The 16,358-nt window shown below is 39.9% G+C and overlaps 3 protein-coding genes across 4 annotated transcripts; 1 reads left to right on the top strand and 2 right to left on the bottom strand.

Annotated features, from left to right (window-relative positions):
- The first annotated feature begins 6 nt into the window (after positions 1–6).
- Positions 7–3,854, top strand: pdx1 (pancreatic and duodenal homeobox 1). The gene is made up of 2 exons (XM_035652397.1): positions 7–770; positions 2,844–3,854. Exons 1-2 carry the CDS (start codon positions 395–397, stop codon positions 3,227–3,229), a joined length of 762 nt encoding a protein of 253 aa, XP_035508290.1. The 5' UTR covers positions 7–394; the 3' UTR covers positions 3,230–3,854.
- Positions 3,855–4,189: 335 nt separating this feature from the next.
- urad (ureidoimidazoline (2-oxo-4-hydroxy-4-carboxy-5-) decarboxylase) lies at positions 4,190–4,826 on the bottom strand. Its single transcript, XM_035652408.1, has 2 exons — positions 4,652–4,826; positions 4,190–4,539 (listed from the first exon to the last, which is right to left on the bottom strand). The coding sequence occupies exons 1-2, from the start codon at positions 4,824–4,826 to the stop codon at positions 4,190–4,192; spliced, it is 525 nt and encodes a 174-aa protein (XP_035508301.1).
- Positions 4,827–5,371: 545 nt separating this feature from the next.
- Positions 5,372–15,454, bottom strand: flt3 (fms related receptor tyrosine kinase 3). Of its 2 annotated transcripts, none has more exons than XM_035652376.1 (24): positions 15,331–15,454; positions 14,638–14,720; positions 13,703–13,854; positions 13,481–13,605; positions 13,274–13,385; positions 13,004–13,143; positions 12,593–12,762; positions 12,358–12,499; positions 12,050–12,221; positions 11,775–11,875; positions 11,576–11,684; positions 11,275–11,486; positions 11,077–11,186; positions 10,855–10,987; positions 10,064–10,168; positions 9,869–9,979; positions 9,517–9,673; positions 9,057–9,169; positions 8,837–8,958; positions 8,036–8,158; positions 7,828–7,939; positions 7,616–7,715; positions 6,759–6,864; positions 5,372–6,637 (listed from the first exon to the last, which is right to left on the bottom strand). In XM_035652376.1, the coding sequence occupies exons 1-24, from the start codon at positions 15,356–15,358 to the stop codon at positions 6,422–6,424; spliced, it is 3,054 nt and encodes a 1,017-aa protein (XP_035508269.1). In that variant the 5' UTR covers positions 15,359–15,454; the 3' UTR covers positions 5,372–6,421. The 2 variants fall into 2 exon arrangements, with proteins under 2 accessions (XP_035508269.1, XP_035508278.1); XM_035652385.1 differs by having other exon boundaries at positions 11,275–11,483.
- Positions 15,455–16,358: the final 904 nt, after the last annotated feature.

The raw sequence follows: 16,358 nt of genomic DNA, 5'->3' as shown, positions 1-16,358 counted from the left end.
TGTGTGTGTGTGTGTGTGTGCTGGCAGGGGGTTACAGATCCACCTGTTGCTGCTGTAGGGGCAAACACAGGTGGGTGCCAGGTAAACTTCGCGGTATTTACAGAGCGGCATTGATTTACGCGCTGACGACCGTCCTGTTCAATTTACTGAAAAAATCCCACAAGCTGCAGAATATCCTGGAAACTGGGGGGGGGGGGGGGGGGTATAGGTCTGCCGTTTTGAGCAAACAGTGAAACCAATGGCTTTGGCGCTGCGGAGTCACATGGTGACAGAGTGACACACCTGCGTGGAGCAGCGAGGGCCCTCACAGTTGCGCCAGAGACAGGTAGAGCAGAAGGTCCACGCCGAGGCAGGACGCACACTATACGGTACATGTGCGGGTCCTCGGGAAGCCATGAATCGGGAAGATCATTATTACCCGTCTCAGGTTTTTAAAGACTCCTGTGCCTTCCAGAGATCACAGGTGGAGGACTACAGCCACAGCCCGCCGCCCTGCCTCTACATGAGCAGGCAGGTGCACTCTGTCTACACACCGCCGTCCATGGGAGCCTTGGAGCAGGCCAGCCTTCCTGACATACCCTCTTACAGTTTACCCATGCGGGAGGATCCAGGTGTGCCTCAGCTCCACCATCCTCAGGGGCTCCAGCAGCAGCCTCTCCCGCCCGCTGCAGGCTATGGAGACACGGGGGGACAGAGCAGATATAACCTCCCTTTCCCCTGGATGAAAACCACTAAATCTCACTCACACACCTGGAAGGGACAGTGGGCAGGTAATTCTCCCAAGAGCTCTGCTACATACCAGCAAATGTAGTCTGAGGTCATTTGATTGTAGTCAAACCTGAAGCTTATTTCAAAGTACTCTGTTTACAATATTAGTCTGTAGTCATAGCACCGCTTTCTGAGGCCTATAATGACATCATGCTGCCAACAATATGATCCTGGGTGTTTCAGTTTACCTTGTCAGTCAATTTGTGAAAGCCCCGGAAGGTCAGAGCTTGCTTTTATCAGGTCTTATCGTCACAAAAAATGTGGGTTTTGTCTATACAAAACATTTTCACAAACGGCCATATCTTAAACCATCAATAGGCGGAATGCTATAGAGTATAATGGGCCTAATAATAGGTATAACACCCAGATGTACCACAATCGTTTGTGATTGATGTAGGCTACATGAAACAAATACCTTAACAGTGAATTGTTAGAGTTTGCTTTCATCAAATCGTACAGTTTAAACTGAATTACTGAATCATTTCATTTATAATTTATATCTTTCTGATCAGACTAGACAGTTGGCTTTAATTATCGGCCTAACACATTTAAGTTTTCGAAAGAGCGTGTTTAAATAAAGACGTACGAGTAGTTTCCTCAGCTACAACAGACATAGATAGACAATCTTAGTTAACATTTCTTAGTTCTGTGGCATTAATTTAATATAAACCATTTTAATAATCGATTCACACTCCCGAGTCCTCTCCTGTGACATTGTGGCCTACTTTTGGCTTATTTTTCGCTCCGTTTTTGAGAATGTTAATAGTGTTTCGAAAACATGTCAATGACTTTAATAGGTAACAGTTTTAAAAAACACAATTCCAATAATTAGGCAATTAACTTTTCAAACAGACAATATGAAGAAATTGTTTCTTGTAAAGAAATCTTTTGTTGTTTTTAAGTGTGAAGGCTAATAGAGTGGACGCCAAGGGTCAAAGCTGCCAATCCTGCCCGATAAACAGGCGTTTATATTCGCCAATGGCAACACACGAGTTTTACATTCACAAATAAATGGTTACACTTAATTTGAATATTAAATAATTAAAGTAGAACTGTTCGGGTAGAGTCTCAATTTAACTTTCAATTTGAATCAACACAAATCTTTTGTTTCACATCTCTCCCGCTCTGACAACAGTGATTTACTTACAGACTGAAACAATTAAAACGCACCACGTAGCCTACAAATACTCATAAAGTTAACTGCAATAAGTTATGTTTTTGTCCATAAAATTTATACTTTTTTCAGATTTATTTTTTAAATTTTCTGATGACAGTTTGGATATGTGGTGAGATTTGCAAGGCATCGGTTATAGGACATTCCTGAACTGAGTGAGTTCATTAAACCTCATCGGGTTGAGAGAATCAGGAGGTCGCGGGCAATGAGGAGTAATCCGGAGGCTTTATAACCTCTAAAAAGTTACTTGTTTCACTCTCTACACACTTAAAGCTTTTCAGCCAAAGGAAAAATAACCTTTGCGCGCAAATCTCAGTCAACTAAACCACATCAAAAAGATGTGCCCTCAAATTTATCACAAACTATTTTATCATTGCAAACTCTTTGTCATTTGTAAAATCTGATCACTGGTATTCATTTTACACGTGGGTCACCAAATGTTACCATAACCAAAAAATCTTAATCTACAAAAATAACACCCTACATCTTAAAGATCTGCACTAAACAGGAATTTATTGGTTTAAAAACAATACATATTACAGCTGTAGAGTCTGCTCGTATCACCTGTTGCTTCCAATTTACAGTAAGGAAGTAGGCTAGGTCTATTTTTTTGGCAAATGTAAAGTAATTGTAAATTCCTTGTAACAATTACAGGTGAATACATGTTTATTTTACTGGCTATCATAAGACAAATACACACTGTGGTTTCTGTAGGTGCCTGTAGTGGTCAAAATCTAACCCATGCACTCATAATGAGGCCTATTTCCATTAAAAAACACACTTTATGATCATTATTTATTAGTATTATTTAAGAATATATTGCTAATAATAAACCTTCAAATATACGTCGATAAATGTCTCACATCCTCTTATTAGTAAGGACCCCTCTGTCTGTCTCTAGGACCGTACGTGATGGCGGAGACCGAGGAAAACAAGCGCACGAGGACGGCCTACACGCGCGCCCAGCTGCTGGAGCTCGAGAAGGAGTTCCTGTTCAACCGGTACATCTCGAGACCGCGCCGCGTGGAGCTGGCGCTGACCCTGAGCCTCACCGAGAGACACATCAAGATCTGGTTCCAGAACCGGCGCATGAAGTGGAAGAAGGAGGAGGACCGGAGGAGGGCGAGGGGGGCCGACCCGGACCAAGACTCCTCCATCACCTCTGGAGACCAGGGGGAGGCCGCGGGAGGGGTCTCCTCCACCAACGGACCTCACACCACCTCCCCCCCTGTGTCCCCGCTGCACGGTCACTCCCTCTCCGCTCCTGGGTCCAGAGAGCCAGCGTAGACCCGCAGGAGGGGTCTCTAAAGACTGGAACTTAAACTCTTTAAAATCCAAGTTTTTATAAATCAGCCCCACCCGAGAGGATTTCTATTTTTAGGAAGCATAAGATTCAGAATTAGGGCGATAATGGATAGTTAAGGGTGTGAGATGGCATTTAACACATGGTGCTAATTTTCCAGGGACCCCCCTCAACTCTCTCTCAAGGACAACCTTAGACCTCCTTATTGGATACCACTGCCTGTCATTTACTGGACTGAACGGACACTTCTGCATCCCACCAAGCGTTGAGGTGTTTTGGGCGCCAGATGGCATCCTGAGACAACCAAATCATGCAAGGGACCCCCCCCCCATTATTAGAGACAGCAACGTGGATTCAGGTGTTGCAGGGTCTGATCACGTTTTACAGTGCATTATTTTTCACCTCAGACCTGTGAGTAGCACACAGCCAAGTTTATAAATGTATATATGTGTAGTATGACTGTATTGTCCGGATGTCCACGTGTACATATATCATGTAAAGTCTTAAATTAGAATCAATGATACACATATTTTATTGTTTGAAGAATTCATTGTACAGTATGATGGATGAATAACTAAATTTGGAATAAATCAGATATCAAAGCCTAAACAGGGAACAATGACGGTCTTTGCATGTGGTTAAACTGGCGCAGCAGAAATCCAGTATAAACTCCATAAGTCTATAACTTCCAGTATAAACTCCAATAATTAAAGATATAACTTCCAGTATAAACTCCAGTAATTAAAGATAAAACTCCATATAAACTCAGTAATTAAAGATATAAAACCTTCCAGTATAAACTCAGTAATTAAAGATATAACTTCAGTATAAATCAGTAATTAAAGATATAACTTCCAGTATAAACTCAGTAATTAAAGATATACTTTCAGGTATAAATCAGTAATTAAAGATATAACTTATGGTATAAACTCAGTAATTAAAGTTCATAACTTGTTGGGAGCGTCGATGAGCACGAGACCTTGGAGACGCAGGTGACATATCTTCTTCACCTCCTGGATGCCGCGCGCCCTCTCCACCGCGCGCTCGTTCCCGCAGCGCTCGCTCAGCTGCAGTAATATGTTCCTCTTGTCGTTCATCCGGGCGCAGATGACAAACGGGAACCCGAAGCGCTCCTTGTACTCCTCGTTGAGCCGGGCCATGCGTGAGGCTTCCGCGGAGTTCAGCGCGTCCATCCCGGCTCCCGTCTGCTCCTCCAGCGACTCCCGGGTCAAGGTGCCGCTCTGGAGGTCCCTGCCCGCGAGGTCCGGGTGACACCTGAGGATCCCCTCTTTACCTGGACACAGTTTGTAGCACCAGGGGGCCATTACGCGCAGAGAAAATATGGACAAATCTAAATTAAACACACAAAATATGAACAATTACCAAAATAAAAGTCTGCGTCTCACCTGATTCTGGGAGAGCATCGATGAATTCACTGATTGCAGCCTCCAAAGCGGTGAAGTTCACAAAGGGGCGCCTCGACCACACAGCAGCTGTTATAATGGGACATTTCTCCACCACGTTGCCAAAAATATTCACAAAATCCTCGTAATGAAGCGCATTTACCGTGGCGAGGTCCATTGCTCATGTGGGGACACTCCAGTTGTCGCACAGGCAGCGTTTATTGACCCTCGGACAAGGGTTAATGCACGGTTGGACAAGCCCCCCAGCGCCTCTGGCTGTGGTTAATATTTTCTTTGTCAGATCCACTGCCAGTCATTTTGACGATGAATAGAAGAGTTTAAAGACAAGTGATGTACATTTCAGGCGTTAATTGGCTCCTCCAGCATGCAGACTCTGATCTTTGGCGTCTCCTGGCGCGTAAAGAGAGCAACTGGTAGTTGCAGGGGCGTGGTGGTGGTGGGGGGAACCCAAGAAAACTAAACTCATCCACCTCTCTGAATTCACTGAGTTTACCCACCTCTGTACACCTGTGTACAGGTATGATAGAGGTCACAAGATGATCGACTGGATAGTGAATTAAAGAAACATGTAAGAATTCAATCTTTTCTTGTGAAATACTGAATAGTTATTCATCTTCAGGCCTCTGGAAATTGCTCAGATATATCATTCTGAGAGGCACAAATCACTTTTTGGTTGAACTGTTAACAGACACATTAAACACATGACTTTATTATTTACTTTATTATTATCATGTCAAAGCCAAAGCAGTTGAGAACAACTGACCTATACTGGGGTCACCAGGTTTTCTGTCAAGTACATTTTATTGTAGGTATAATGCTTAATACAAAAAGTAAAAAAAAGATCCATTAAAATATTTCATAATATATAAGTAAAGCTTGTTTTTAAAAAACATTTGAATGTGTACAAAAACTGCTCAGTCAATCTGTAAGTAATAACCGCTAATATAAGAGACCACAACAAACAACAATTACATTCTATTGCAGAACAATATTTTAAGGCAAAAGGTTGTTTCCATATGCATTATAATAATAAAGTATAAAATAAAATCTAAAACCAAATATTGATCAGTTGCTACAGTGTAGGCCTAAAGTAGAAAGAGGTAAAGCTCTATAGCTTACATGTCAATATATGTATGTTACATATGATTCAAGGAAAACAGAAATACTGTATTTACATTCATACCACATTGTCATCGTGAAAATAGAATTTACTGAAATCCCATATACATAATTAAAACCTTTGTATGTTTGATTGCAGGTTATGAATCGTTATGTTAATGTTAAATGAATGCTATGTGTGGCGCCCTATGAATAAAGGCTGAGTCCTTGCTACTGCGGCCATGGGTTTGAATCTGACCTGTGGCCCTTTGCTGCTTATCACCCCCCGCTCTCTCTCTCTTTCTCCGCTGTTTCCTGTCACTCTTCAACTGTAACTATCAATTAAAGGCAATAAAAGCCCCCCCAAAATATATGTATATAAAATAAAATGAATGCTACATATGTTTACTAAGTCTAAAATGAAGTCTAAAGATGAGTATAAAGCAAGAGCATTCTACTGTAAATATTGAGATTATTATTATCATGAGAACAACTTTGTTATAAAATGTGGAAAAAACAAAGTGCAAAATAACTTTTGTCCGCCAGCCAAATGGATGTAAATGTTAAACTTTTAAACTCTTTAGTTTACCACCATTTGGCTGGAGCTGATTTTGTGTCCTGGATGAACAAATGCTTCCAGTGATAAGGTGATGATCACTCTGCATCCGATGGCTTCAGAAGCTCGTCCTCAGCTGCCACAACATCCGGGTCGGACATTCCCTCTTTGCTTTCTTCAGTCGCGTGGGTTCGATGGTAGTCGTTGGCCGACTGCGTCTTGCTCTCACTCTGTTTTGCCAGGGCGGAAATGTCCAAAATGGTCGATGCATTCTGGTATTCACTGGGTGTCTGGTTAAGCATGTTGTGGTAGATCTGAAAGAGGAGGGGAGGTTGATTAGGAAAAGGAGTAGATAATAATACTGCTTATAGCTCAGATGTGATATTTACATAGGATAAAACTCTGCTTTAGATAATAGTTTGTTTACAGGCCTACCATCTCCTCTCTGTCTGTCAGCTGATCACACATAAAGGACACCAGCTTGGAGAAAGATGGCCGGTTGCAGGGATCCAGAGCCCAACATTTACACATCATCCCGTACCTGGAGAAGAAAAGAGAATATATAATCACTGTTACTGGAAGGAGTTTATGTGTAGGAAGCTTCAAAAGCAGCTGCACTACTGTATTTGTTTGCTTTTGACGTCAGTGGTGGGAGAAATACTCAGATCCTTTATTTTAATTGAAAGAACCAAAACTACAATTAAAAAATATTCCATTACAAGTATAAGTTCTGCATTCAGAATCCTACTTCAGTATTATCAGAAGAACGCACTCACGGTTGGGCGGTTCAGTGTCTAACAAAAAATCTTAATAACGACAGTTCTTGCTACAGTTGAGTCCTAAAAACAATTTCCTGTTAGTGCACTTAGTTAAATCTGTTTTTAATTCATATAAACTTGTATAATTGCAGTACAGTTATGAAAAAATAAACTTTGAGAATTGATTTGCATTGAAAATAGGCTGAAATAATATACTGCGCTGGTGGATTGTTTTTATATTGAACTAGTAACGAGTTCTTAAACTTAAATATAACTGTAGTGCTGTAAAAAATATAAAGTAGCAGAAAATAGTAACAGAAACACTAAAAGTGCCTTCAAATTGCACAGTGGTTAAGTAAATGCACTTAGTTAGGTTCCACCACTGAATCAATCATTAAAAAATCTATATCAGCATCTATCAGCATGTTAACTGCTTGTTAACTTTATCATGACAGTGTCTGGTTTTGAATCTATCAATACTGTGTCCATTTACTAGAGAAACACAAGCACTGCATACAGACTGAAGACACGTACACAGTCTCGTCGGCGTAGTATGGACACTCCATCTTAAATCCTCTCTCAATCATTGAATAGAACGTGTGATCCACCTTCATCCCCGGGTACGGAGTAACACCTAAGACCAACGGTTAGACAGACAGAGTTGTTGTTAATAATTGTGCAGGAATTGATTGCATGCATGTTTTTTTTAAATGTATGGCTCGTAGAGAGTGTTGGGCGAAGGCTACCAAGTGAGAAGATCTCCCAGAGCAGAATGCCATAAGCCCAGACGTCGCTCTTCATGGTGTATATCCCCTGAAAGGTACTCTCTGGTGCCATCCACTTCACCGGCAATCGCACCTGAGAGACAGCAGTCACCGTCATAACGTGTAAGAAGTGATGAACAAATATCCAGAACTTCTGCAATAAATGATATAAAAGTATCATCTGACATACATTTCCTCTCACAACATAGTTGGAGTCATTTTCGATGTCCCGAGCCAGTCCAAAGTCACCAATTTTCACCAGTCTGCCCTTTGTCACTAACACATTTCGAGCTGCCAGGTCTCGATGGATACACTGCAGACAGACAGGACCAATCAACAGGACATTTATCATATAATCCACAAAGATTTATATAACTTCAGTTTAATTTTGATGTGTATCTTCACTGGATTAAAAGTGTTAAGAGACATTTACGTTCTATAATGTCTGTAAAGATGTAGCTAAAACATACCAGCAGTTGCATATATGATAATAGATTAAGAAAGCTTTTTAAAGAATTTATATGTTTTTCATATCTCTGATCTAACACTGTATATGTTTGTCCATTTTACTATAGAAACATGGCGGTTAATTGTGGCGGCCTCTGTATAAGGCGACCAGCTATCTCTGTAGATATAAAAGGCTCATTCTAAGGTAACAAAAACATCTTTTCATAAGTTCTGATTATTTTCTAGTCAAGTATGTAAGTGAAAATAGCCAAAAACATATTGAAAAATTAATTTAATTTCATTAAGTGAATGTCTTCAAATGCTTGTTTTGTCTGATTAACAGTCTAAAACCCCCAAATGACCTTAATGATTAATCAATCATCAAAATAGATGTCAATTAATTTTCCATTCATCAACTAATCCATAGTTTTTATCTGCTGTTTGTTTCGGCTCTGGTGATGTTGTTGAAGCTAAAAAGCATCAACTGTGTTTCTGTGTGTCTGGGTAGACAGTGTGTGGTTGACAGATGTGAAACATCCCATACATTCTTGGCGGAGAGGAACTCCATGCCCTTGGCCACTTGGTAGGCAAAGTTGAGCAGGTCATCAAAGGTCAGGGTTTGCAGGTCCTCTGTCGGATCATCTTGGTTTTCATAGATATCCAAGTCTGCAGATAAACCGGGATCAGTTAGGAACACAGTAGATGTTAATATATGTGTTTGTTTGACGACATGCATGTTCTGACTGCAGATTGTATTTTTCCACCTTCAAAGCTGTCCATGCCTCCAGAGTTGAGGGTGAGGAGGGCGATGTCCTCCTGCCCTCTGGTGGTAGAGCTGTGCATGGTCACATAGGTGTCCATTGCTGTGTCGGTCACACTGAGAAAACACAAACGTCACAGGATTGTTATTGTGATGTGACTTCCAGCAGAGTCCTTTTACAAATACCCTTTGTCTACCCTTGTTGCCAATCTTTTCCCAATATTGTTCTCAGAGTATAATCATCTACAATTTCATATACAATCACACACAGCACAACAAATGCTGAATTTTGTCTCATCTGCATTAAACCTAAAGTAGGAGCAGTGGGCAGCTGCTGTACACCGCTTGGGTCCAGCTTTAGATCTAAGCCAGTGCCTTGGTTAAAGAGCACTGACTGGAGAAATTACCCTAATAGACATGTTTTAATGTGTTCTTCCCACCCACTTTTATTCCCGTATTCCCACCTAGGGCTTTTCTTGGGCTGCAGGTTGTGGTAAAGGCTGCTGAAACGGTCCTTGTTGAAAGCATCAGTCACAGACTTGTGGTAGTGCTCTCTGTTTTTCTTTAGGTAGTTCAACAGATCTCCATAACAGCAGTACTGGAAAATCAGGTATATGGGTCCTGTACAGGGAAGACAAATAAAACTTATTAACAAAACTTTACTCCGCCCATTTAGCATTTTTATATACATTCTTATTCTTATAGAGTGTTATTTGTCAAATGTGTAGATTAGTGCATATAAAGACAAAATATGATTGCAATGAGTGTATGCAAAACGTGTTGTGCGTGTATTTGTATCAGCAGTGATAAACGTACCTGTCTCCGTGCATGCTCCGAGCAGGTTAACAATGTTGGCATGGTGACCGATGTGAGTCAGCATCTTGAGCTCTGACATCAGAGCCTCCTTCTCCACGTCCTGGTGTTTTTCTGCAGGGTCAAATACCACATCAGCTGCTGAAATGACCATTTTGCAACATTTTCATGCACAGAATAAATATATGAAACACTGACCTTTGAGCATCTTGACGGCCACCTGCTGTGAGACTCCAGGCTTGTTGATGCCGTAAGCTGTAGCCTGGACCACCATGCCAAAAGCCCCGGAGCCCAGTTCATCACCTGGGGAGGTGATTTAGATTTTTGCTCAGGCAAGTGTAACTTTATTGGCACATTGTAATGTAACTGGGGACAATAACATCAAAAAGTCTGGAAGTGGTGGAATGCAACTACAATTAATCAAGTACATTATAAGTACAGTAGTTTTTAAGGACTGTGCTTGACTTGATGCTTGATTTTTATTGTTATTTTTCATATTGAGGATTTAGATGTAAAATAATATTGGTTGAGTTTATAATTAAACAATGTACTGTTAAAGATTAAACAAGTTTTACCAAAAAGGCAGTGTGTAGTTGGGCCTTGTCCCCCTTCAGAAGTTCACCAAAAGAGGATTTTTCCCTCAAAACTTCTCACATGGTTCTATTTAAAAAACTGTTAAAGGCCAAATTTAGTCTAAATGTATGTAGCGCAACTACTTTTCTCTCCCGTCAATTGTCTCATGACCCCTCAGACTGAGGTTGGGCACCACTAGACTAGAGTAGGTAAAACCAGCTACAACAGTAAAAGGCTGCTTATACCTTGATGCATCAGTATTAACCATTTAATATTTTATATCAGTCACAGGAGCTGATTTTCTACAAAATTAGTGCTTTTACTTTTAGTAAATTTTGTTGATAATAATTTTGCCCCTTTAATTAAGTATGTTTTAATGCCACTGAAGTATCATGTCTAATGCCTAGTGTAATTACCCAGTTCCAGGTTCTCCCTGGGAAACTCCAATTTCGGGTCGTACGTAAAGTCCTTGAAGTTAATGTAGATGTAATCGTTGTCATTGGGTCCAACCATCTGGATCATCTGCAGCTGGGGCTGATACTTGGGTCTCTGAAACACAAAGGAGTTGGCATCATATCCTCATGTGTGTTTGTGTTTGTATATATGTGTGTTTATGTGTCGATGTGTAATATATATACCTTCTTTCTGACAAAGTACGTGAGCACCACGCAGACTACTGCCAAAGCCACAAGCAGAAGCAAACTGCCTACTTTCAGCATCATCAAGCTCTCATCATTATTTGGATCACCTGAAAACAGTGAGAAAGGACAGTTTCTAATGGCAGTCTTCAAAAAACAATTTACTCTAATTATTTTGTTATATGAAATCAGTCTTACTGCTGCTGACGGCCAGGAGTGACGGTAACCGGGTTATTGCGTGTTTAGTTTCGCACCAGGTGCCAATTGAGTTTGTCAGGCAGAATCTGAGTTGGTCTCCCTCCACTAGCTCGCTCCTCAGAGAACTCCTGATTGTCTTATTACAGACGGCATCAGAGTCTGTTTGAAAGGCATCTGGGATCTCTGTCCAGGAGGAGTCTGTGTCACAACTGCTGTGAGACAAAGAGCAGGGACTTGAGAAATCTGAGCATGTATGCATTTCAGTGCCCTCTGATCTGAGCAGATCTGACAATGAGCATACCTGTCATTGACTGAAGAACAAGACTTCCAGGTATAATATGCTGGCACAAGACTCGCAGTCTCAAAGGTGAAGGTATCATACGTAAACCAAAATCTGAATTTTGGTGTGTCTGAAACAAAATCAGTTTATTTAAAATACAATTGTACATTTTACAAGTGATAGCACTGTGCAGAAGTTATATTAATAAAATCTCTCTTACCCACAATACACACTGATATAATCTTTGTTAGGCGTTGTTCTCCAGCCTGCAAGTGTAACTTATAATCTCCTGATATGAGTGGAGCACGTAGTTTCACAGTCCTAAGAAGACAGTTAGATAGCACACATTTATACAAATATAAACCATAATAATATATCTCACGTCACATGATTATATTTTACAGAAGTAGTTGTGTATTAATACTCATGAAATGAAAAGAACTTAAACGTCTTAAAATCAAGTTCAACTGCAACAACATTGCTTTATGCAACTACCTGTGTTTTGTCACCCAGTCGTCCCTGATGCATTTAGTCAGAATATTATTAGGAGCTTCCCATGAGCAGTGCTGGAGCACCGGGTGGTAGGAAACACTGGCTTCCAAAATCGTTGCATTCTGAGCTAGTATGATCTTGCTCTCACCCAGCTGTACAGAGACGAAATCCTCAGCTAAGGGCAACACAAGAATAAAATCAATATTAAAGAGTACAAATGGACCAAGAACTATATATTGGTAACAGTAACCTGCTTTAAATTAATACACACATTCAGAGAGAAATAATGCAGTGAAATTAGCTGTACTGACTTTGGACGTGAATGTAGACAGACTTGACACGTGTGTTGTCATTACACCTGCAGGTGTATGTGCCAGTGTGGTCCACACTAACTGATTCGATGAACATGTAGGCCATTTTAGTCCCAGAATGCGAGTCATTTTTAATGCAGATCTGGGACAAAAACATTATTATTTGAGTGGGAAAGATTCTTCAGTATGTGGAAAGAACTCAAATTCAAAAAAATCTCAGTGGTCTCTACTGTACCTCCTCCTTCACTTTAGAAGGGCATGCTAATGTTTCTGCATCCATTCTTTCGCTGCCCTTCTCCCACACAGGTGGCGGTCGCCAATAGTCGCCTATGCGGCAGCGAAGCAGTAAAGACTCACCAGGACTCACGGTTACATTAGGAACCTCATGTGAGTCAGTCTTTAGGTCTGAAACACACAGTAGCACCTCAAGTCACACAACAAACTTGACAGTAAGGTATTTTTTTAAATGTACCTATTTGATATGGTATGATTATAATTAGCTATTGGGCTGTAGGATGCTTTTCCTCAAAACCTTTCAGGTGGTTGAAGTCCAAAATTGAGCAAATTATCTTCATTCTGTACTAATTCATTATGAATAACTCTTGTACAGGATGTATGTCATGAATATCTTTAAATATTTAATTACCGTAGTCATACAGTTGGGAGCATTCTTGTCCTTCAGCATTTGTAGCACAGCACATCATTCCAGTATTATAATAAACAACACTGCTTTTTGTAATCTGTACCTTGTCACTGTCTGTAGCAACATTTTCCCATTTGTTGTTTCTGTTCAAAGAAGAGAGAAAAATCATTATTCAGAGAATGATACTATAATAAGATGTTCTTTTTAATAAGGTTACCGTCAGTAGACTACATCAAACGTACTCTGTTATGCATACAATGGATAACATCTTACCCAGACAGTTCAAGCGTGGGCTTTGGGCAGCCCTCAGAGATGCATGTGAAATAAGGAGACTTGTTTTGTTCCTTCACACGCTCCAGGATCAGCTTTGGTTTTGTGGGACGTTCTAGAAAAAGAAACAGTTTTATTACCACTGATTTATCTGTATCAGACGGTCTAGTGTTTGTGTTGCTGACTGAGCATTGTAGAGATGTTACTCACTCATTGCTACATGAAGAGACACACTCACTGAGGACCTGGTCTCACTGTTAGTTTCACAGCTCAGTGTGTACTCCCCTGAATCTGTCTCAGAGAGCGGTGGTAGGACCATGGAGCTACTCCCGTTTCTAGTGATGATTCAGGAAAACCCTTTGTTTATATACACACACAAAAAACAAAAAGGGGGGAAAAACACTTCAAATCCACACACATAAATTCACTTACACTGTGAGTACTGGCTCTGTTCCTCTGATCCAATGACAGGCTTTGTATGCAGGGACGTGCTCCAGAGGGATATTGAGTTTCTTACCAGCACACACCTCTACGTGGACAGGACCAGGTGCATTAAGATAGTCAGCTGGCACAAAACATGCCTCCTGGAAGACAAGACTCACCGTTTAATCCTCCTGTTTTCAGTCGCATTTGGTGCAGTAGCGTAAAGATTTTGTATGCATGTTGCAAGAACAATATCAGATATAACATTTACTATTTGATGTCTGTGCTTTAATCAATCAATCCTCTGCAAGTGAATGTTTTAGTTTATTAACTAATAATCTCATATTCTTTACATTAATGCTAACCATTATTCAGGACTTATAAATAGGTGTTTTGACTTAGAAAAGTGCTAAAATCATAAACAATGGCTCCGTATTCAAGTGACCCAGTAAAGTCAGCTGGGTGTGACAGTGAGCCAGCGTGATCGATACCAGGACCCAAAAACTAAAGCAGCTAAATGGAAATCAGCCATAATTAATTTTGTTATTTACACTTGTGGTTTTCCTGTAGTATAATAGTAATAACTTGCATTCTGCTTTTTACGGGTCTCCAGACTGTTCTCTTTTTAAAGGCGACCTCTTGCTGCTCTGCAGTTTTGTTTTACTGTTTCACATGAGTCCATTATGTAAACCATAGTAAGAACTAAAGACAATCAGAGTATCTTTGTTTTATCTGGTAGTGACAGTCTAGCTGAGGCAGCATTTTATATCAATTTCTGCACTTTTTAATCTCATTTCCTGTACATTCACAGCAGCATATCAAAGAATACAATTTTCCCTTAACACAATAAGGTTTCAGAAATATATAGCATATCGTAAATACTGGTGCAAATATTAATTTGATTTGTTCAGCTGAAATATATTAAAGATTCTAGCAGTTTTTACCTCTTGACTGGGTGCGCAGGTCTGATTCCGCGCTGCCACAACACCAGAGGAGTGCAGCTCCACAGCACACAGCAGGAGGACCGCTGAAGAGACAGAAAACTGTAACTTTATTTCAAATCTTTGTCTACATTTTCTGAATAGACAATGTGAAAAAAAAGGCACATAGATGATAAATGCAATTGTAGAAGATAAGATAGTTCCTTAGTTTATGTCTTTTCAGTTTACTGCATTGGTTAAACAGTATACACTGTAGAGTGACAAACTATAGTAGTATGCTAGACTAGACTATTTAAAAAAACAAAAACAATTAAATGAAATTAAAACCCTAATTTTCATTATTCTTACAAGGCATCATGTTTCACTTTGCATCAGAAAGAGTAGGTTAGACACTTTTGACTGTAAGGTTCCTCATATTGTTGAACTACAGCTGAATGTTGATGTGAACCAAATGTTTAATAATAAAACATGTATTTCTAAGACAAACTAATAATTCCTCCATAGACTTAAACTCAAAAAATGCAAAGTAAAATATATCATATATATGATGCGTTTTTAAAATTACAAACTAAAACAGCCGAAAAACATATAAATATGTAGAAAAATCGTTAAATTCACGCCTCAAATAAAAATAGTTTTACATTCCCTCTGATTGTGCAGTTGCAGTAACTCAGAGTTGAAACGATCCGGACTCACCCGCAATCATATTTCTGTGCCTCGGCATTGATGCTTTGTTTCTGTCAGTGTCACATACTCATTAGCGGGTCAGACAGCGAAGGTTTACCGAAGGAGATGTGGGTACCTTTTAAATGGGGAAGTATGACTGGAAATGATGACGCTTCAGCCACGCCTGGTTGCAACTTGGAGACTGTAAACATTATTACAATTGTGCTAAAAAAAACCCAACTATTTAAAATGTGACAAAGAAATACCTTTATGGGAAATAAAATGCTTAAAAATACAACAATGTACACTGAAGTAGTATTAAGAAAAAAGTCACATTTAAAGTCCTTTTTTGGGGCGTTTTTGTATTTGATGTTATAAAATATATATATTAATGATGTAATTTAGTGACAGCAGAAAAAGATTATAAAGATATGGATGATTATTTTCTGTATGTCTTCAAATAAAACGATCATGATTGTACAATTCTTGCCCTATATGAATATATTGACTTTTAAAAATGTCAAATAAACCAACTTCTGTTTTATTCTCATGCATTTGCTGTCGTTTTTTGTGTGTGCAAACTATATTGTGGGTTTATAATGAAGTTATTAGATGCAGCAATAATATATACTTTGACATGGATTAATTGGGCACTACAGTTAATTATAATTTTTAATGAAAAGCACAGACTGAAGAGCACTAATCTCGCACACTTGGCTCATATTACTCGTTTACAACATCACGATGCTTGCAAGTTCAATTTGCAGCTTGCCACTTGCAGCAAGTTAAGTGCTGCCAAACGCGGGTGTACCCACAATGCAAAGCAATGCTAGCTGGCCACTGGCAGAGAGAGACAGAGCAGCCTGGCTGGGAGCACACAAAAAAAAACAAAAAAAAAAAACAACAACAGGCTACTTTGCGAAGAAGGCAGCTGCATGGATATCGACAACAACGACGACCAGGATTCAACGCATGCATTGAGATTCCATTCAACCAAAATGCATCGTAGCCTTATAATGTGAGTACTGTGGCGTCTGAAGTGTTGCTCACCAGCTCGA

The sequence above is a fragment of the Morone saxatilis genome, unplaced genomic scaffold, assembly GCF_004916995.1.
Source record: "Morone saxatilis isolate NCDOM2014 unplaced genomic scaffold, NCSU_SB_2.0 Contig0, whole genome shotgun sequence".
Taxonomy (NCBI): Eukaryota; Metazoa; Chordata; class Actinopteri; family Moronidae; genus Morone; species Morone saxatilis.
Note: the sequence above shows the minus strand (reverse complement) of the source record. Positions and strands in the feature narration are given on the sequence as shown.

Excerpts from the sequence above, each read along its gene's own strand:
- pdx1 (XM_035652397.1), top strand. The coding sequence starts at position 395 with ATGAATCGGGAAGATCATTATTACCCGTCTCAGGTTTTTAAAGACTCC. Across the intron at positions 771-2,843 it reads CTGGAAGGGACAGTGGGCAG|GACCGTACGTGATGGCGGAG; the intron begins GTAATTCTCCCA and ends GTCTGTCTCTAG.
- urad (XM_035652408.1), bottom strand. The coding sequence starts at position 4,826 with ATGGACCTCGCCACGGTAAATGCGCTTCATTACGAGGATTTTGTGAAT. Across the intron at positions 4,540-4,651 it reads CGATGCTCTCCCAGAATCAG|GTAAAGAGGGGATCCTCAGG; the intron begins GTGAGACGCAGA and ends AACTGTGTCCAG.
- flt3 (XM_035652376.1), bottom strand. The coding sequence starts at position 15,358 with ATGCCGAGGCACAGAAATATGATTGCGG. Across the intron at positions 14,721-15,330 it reads GCACAGAAATATGATTGCGG|CGGTCCTCCTGCTGTGTGCT; the intron begins GTGAGTCCGGAT and ends CTGTCTCTTCAG. Across the intron at positions 12,763-13,003 it reads CTCCCAACTGTATGACTACG|ACCTAAAGACTGACTCACAT; the intron begins GTAATTAAATAT and ends TGTGTGTTTCAG.